This window comes from Sus scrofa, chromosome 7 (genome assembly GCF_054392235.1).
Source record: "Sus scrofa isolate SSC_HxYL_T2T_F1_AM1 chromosome 7, Sscrofa_HxYL_maternal_Yorkshire_Landrace_v2.0, whole genome shotgun sequence".
In the NCBI taxonomy this organism is placed as follows: Eukaryota; Metazoa; Chordata; class Mammalia; order Artiodactyla; family Suidae; genus Sus; species Sus scrofa.
In genome coordinates this window covers 62707614-62712170 of record NC_139389.1, presented here as the reverse complement: position 1 = coordinate 62712170, position 4557 = coordinate 62707614, and the positions used below count along the sequence as shown (strand labels likewise).

At 48.8% G+C, this 4557-nt stretch overlaps 1 protein-coding gene across 1 annotated transcript; it reads left to right on the top strand.

Moving 5' to 3' along the window:
• Nucleotides 1-310: 310 nt before the first annotated feature.
• On the top strand, nt 311-4223 carry LOC100520032 (myeloid-associated differentiation marker-like). Its single transcript, XM_084966965.1, has one exon. It carries the CDS (start codon nt 476-478, stop codon nt 1460-1462), a length of 987 nt encoding a protein of 328 aa, XP_084823091.1. The 5' UTR covers nt 311-475; the 3' UTR covers nt 1463-4223.
• The last annotated feature ends 334 nt before the right edge of the window (nt 4224-4557 follow it).

Here is a 4557-nt window from a genome sequence, read left to right as displayed (position 1 = left end):
CTTGTACTGGAACATGTTGGAGGATAATGTGAGCAAAAGAACGTAAGTATACGTGTAACTGGGTCACTTTGCTCTACAGCAGAAATTGATAGAACAACTACAATAAATTAAAAAAAATTTTAAATGAAAAAAATTTCACAGCCTTAAATGTTTGGGATTGTCGTTAAGGACCATTCTATCTCTGTTACGAATGGCACACATCACAAAGAAATAAAAAATGTGCATGTTTTGAGGCCAGACCCAACCCAGCTGTGACGTGTGAGATAAGACCAGTCTCCTGACAAGGCCAAGAATGACGGGCGGGAGCATCATTCTAGAGCGGCTGTGCCCTTACACAAGTGTCTGTACCATCGGTTCAAATACCACCGAACCTGAGCCTCAGCCACCACAGGGCCCTGAGCGTTTTCCAGGCATCTGATGAATCGACCTCCAGAGCTGGATATTCTCTGATGGGTCCTCAGTGAAGACCACTGCCATGCAAGAGACAGAGACCCAAACGACATTCTGGACGACCTCACCCACCACATCCCTGTCCTCAGGCCTGGACTCCCCAAACATCCTGGTTCTGATCCAAATCCTGAGACTCTTCCGCGTGCTGCAGCTGCTCTCCACCTGTGTGGCCTTCTCCATGGAGGCCAGCACAGGCACTTGGATAGGTGGCATAGGTAGCTGGTCCCTGTTCATCTGGTGCTTCTGCTTTGTCGTGACCCTCATCATCCTCATAGTCAAGTTCTGCGAGCTCCAGTCCCGCATCCCCTTCTACTGGTACAATTTTCCCATCAATTACGCCTGCCATGCGGCCCTCTTCTGTCTCTTGGCCTCCATCATCTACTCCACCACCTACGTCCACCTCTTGCCTCCTGGCCCCACCCGGGACCAAGCCATCACTGCCAGTGCGTTCTCCTGCATCGCTGCCGTGGCTTATGTCACCGAAGTGGTCTGGATCTGGGCTTGTTACCTGCCTGGTGAGTTCACTGGCTTTACGACTGTGCCAATGCTGTTGAAGGGGCTGGAGAACTTAGTGGCCTGTGTCATCTTCGCCTTCATCAGCAGTCCCTACCTGTACCAGCACCAGCCGGCCCTGGTGTGGTGTGTGGCCGTGTATGCCATCTGCTTCCTTCTGGATATTGTCGCCCTCCTTCAGGGCCTGGTGGACTGTGACAATAGACTGCCCTTCTTCTCCATTTTGCTGTTGGTAATGAATCTGCTCTCTGTCCTCCTCTACGCCAGCGCTCTGGTCCTCTGGCCTCTCTACCAGTTCGAAGAGAAGTTGGGAGGCCAACCCCAGCGGTCCAGTGATGCCGGCTGCAGAGATGAGGTCACCTACCTTATGTGCACTTGGGACCAGCGACTGGCTGTGGCCGTCCTGACAGCCATCAACTTGCTGATTTATGTGGCTGACCTGGTGTACTGGTCCCGCATGGTTTTTGTCATCATTAAGGATCTGCCCCAGGGCTCCTGATTCCCTCTTCTCACTAGAGACTTCTTTACCAAGTCTGATGTCCCCTGACGTCCTCCTCCTGGACCCCCTCTCTGCCCTCTCACATCCTTCCTCATTCATCTTACTCTCTTGTCTGTTTCCTTCCTTCTTCTCTGTCTTCCTTCCTTTTTTCTCTGGTTGCCCACATTCTGTTTGCCTCTTTCTCTTTCCATGCTCAACTTTTCTGCATTTTCTCCTTTTTGCCTCTTCCTGGTCCTCCTTTGCTTTCTCATCTTCTGTGTTCTGACCCCCTCTTCCCATTTTCCTTCTCCTTATCAAGGGGGACCCTGAGACTTCTTCCTTCTCTGCCCCACACCCGGTGCTGAATGCTCATCACACAGCCCTCTGTGCAGCTCTTCATACCCTGGGCTTCCAGAGGGGCCTTGTCGCCAAAGCTGCCTGTCCCCCGGCTGTGACTTACTTGAGTGTGTACATGGGTTTCGGGGGTGGGGATTGTCAACGAGGGTTTGGGCCCCGTTTCCCCAATGGAGCAGAATATAGAGTGTTCCTCCCCTTTAAGTTAAAAAAAAAAATCTCTGGAGGTCAATAATTTCCAGCAGCAGGAATCTTAAAGCAGAGACCCTTGATCCCCAGGTGCCCAGTGCTCAGGTGCTCAGCCCCACCTGAGATGGACTCTAGAGTTTGTGCAGGCTTACTGAGCAGTCACTGCCTAGAGGCCTCTTAGAGGAAGCTACTACTCGCTGGAAAAGCAAAAAAGGAGCTGGTGAAAAACTGCAGGGTCTTGAAGACAACTGTCTGAAGGATTTGTCAGGGGCAGCGACGTGGCCCTCCTGCCTTTGTGTTCAAAACCACGCGTCCTATCTTTGCAGGGAGAAGAAAATAGCCACTGCCAGCCTTAAAGCCTGTGTGAGGCTGTGTTGTTTTTCTTTTCTTTTATCTGACTACAAAAGCAAAAATTAATAGGTGGATAGGTGGCCCTGTTCTTAAAGGATAAGTTTCTTTCATTTTGTTTTGGTTTTGGTTTGGTTTGGTTTTTGAGGAGTAGGTTGAATGGTGGTTATTTCTGCTGCCATATTCAAAGGAATGACACTGCTGAGTGTGTTATGCACACATATTTGTTTCTGCGTGTCCGTTGCTTTCTGCTGCTACTTCCTGCTCCTCTAGGACCCACATATAAAATTCTCTGGAGCTTCTTGTTCCATGAGCCCCTGCTGTCTCTCAGAGAGAAAAGCCTTGTCCCTTCTGACACATCCATAATGTTCTTTTAAAAAACTTTAATATAGAAAGGTAAGAGGGAGTTCCTGTTGTGGCGCAGTGGAAATGAATCCAACTAGTAATCATGAGGACTCAGGTTCAATCCCTGGCCTTGCTCAGTGGGTTAAGGATCTGGCATTGCCGTGAGCTGTGGTGTAGGTCACAGATGCAGTTTGGATCCCGTGTTGCAGTGGCTGTGGTGTAGGCTGGCAACTACAGGTCCAATTTGACCCCTGGCCTGGGAACTTTCATAGGCCATGAGGGTGGCCCTAAAAAGCGCAAAAAAAAAAAAAAGTCTGCCTGTGAACATGCTCACTGTGTATGTGTGTGGGTGTGTGTCCATGAGCAAGCATGCAATGAAAGCAGGAAGCCTTTATAGTAACTGGTGGCTTTAAAGGCATTGCAAGTCTTTTTCCTCAACTACCCTCTTCCACAAAGGCTCAGAGCACAGCATCCTAGTATCATGGGGGCAGAGGGGCGGCCAGGCCAGCAGAGCCATCGGGGAGGAGAGGGGAGGGACTCTCAGGGCTGCCTCTCACTCCTTGTCCTGGGAGGAAGCAGGGATTCCTCACCCAGGGGCAGGCTGGATGGATGGGGAGGGCTCACAGAGGTGGTCCCCATGGGAGGTAAACCTTAAGAAGTAATGAAATAAAATTCATATTTTAAGGCAAGATAAGAAAAATTTAAACCTAAAAATTTTCTCCACCCATTTGGGGCTCCTCCCTCCCCTCTAGGGTGCATGGTGCCTCTGCATTATCTTTAACCAGACCTTCCCAAGGGCAGAAACACCTACTCCACCAATAAAGACCTTCTGGCTCCAGCCACGTAACTCTTTATAGCCCTGCTTACTTCCGACCTTATTCATGTCACTAGCTATACTACTTTATTCTGCCTATTTTATAAGATTATTCTTTCATGCATTGACATATGTGTCATTGGGCCTCTGATAAAAATAATGATGATGAGGCTACTTGAAACAATTGACCTGATGAATAATTCTATAAGATGCATCATCGTAACAGTGTAACTCTAGATGTGGGAAGAAATAACCAAAGGGAACCATCTCCTAGAGCCTGAGGGACCAGTGAGACAGGTGGTGATAGGTCCCCAGGAGAATGGAAGAAGCCCCCCCCCCCTGGGAATGTGGCCATTCGAAGCTGGACAGCAAGAGACAATGGTCCACAGGAAACAACTGCCTGCAAAGATAACCACCTGTAAAGATGAACTGTCCCTGTACATCAATTCCTGTGGCTGCACCTATCTGGTTGTGAGACTCAGACCCCAACCATCATCTCTCATTGTGCTAATTTTTCCCTTCCCCTATAATTTTCCCTGCCATGATCAGTTGGTCATGGGACTCAACCCCTGACCTCTTCCCCAAATTGTGGAACTTCATTGTCCTTGCCACAGATTCCCATCATGACTCTTTATAAGACTAAATTCTCCTCACAGTCAGTGCTAATGCTGTCTTGAGCTCAGCCCATCCTGCATTTACAGATGCCTTAATAAATCTCTCTTGCTTTACTGACTTGGCCTCGTGCAATCCTCCTTTGGTGGATCCAACAGGTGGTCCAGAGGCTTTTGGCAGTTACCAAGACTAAGTGAGTAGCACCTTGAGAGCCTATCTTTGTCTGAGCTGGAATGATTTATTCCTAGTGCCTCGGGACAAGTTGGTCAAAATGCCTCCCCAAACTTGGTTGAAATTACTACTGAAACTGAGGGAATTGTGTAATAAAAGTGTTGCCCACCACCTAGATCTATAAAAATCAAGCCACTAGGCACTGCAGTCGCTGACGTACAACACACCCTGAAAGAATTCAAGGCAAAGATCAGGATGAGGCACTTCATGCTTTGGGAAAACT

Coding starts and splice junctions, on each gene's coding strand:
- LOC100520032 (XM_084966965.1), top strand. CDS start 476: ATGCAAGAGACAGAGACCCAAACGACATTCTGGACGACCTCACCCACC.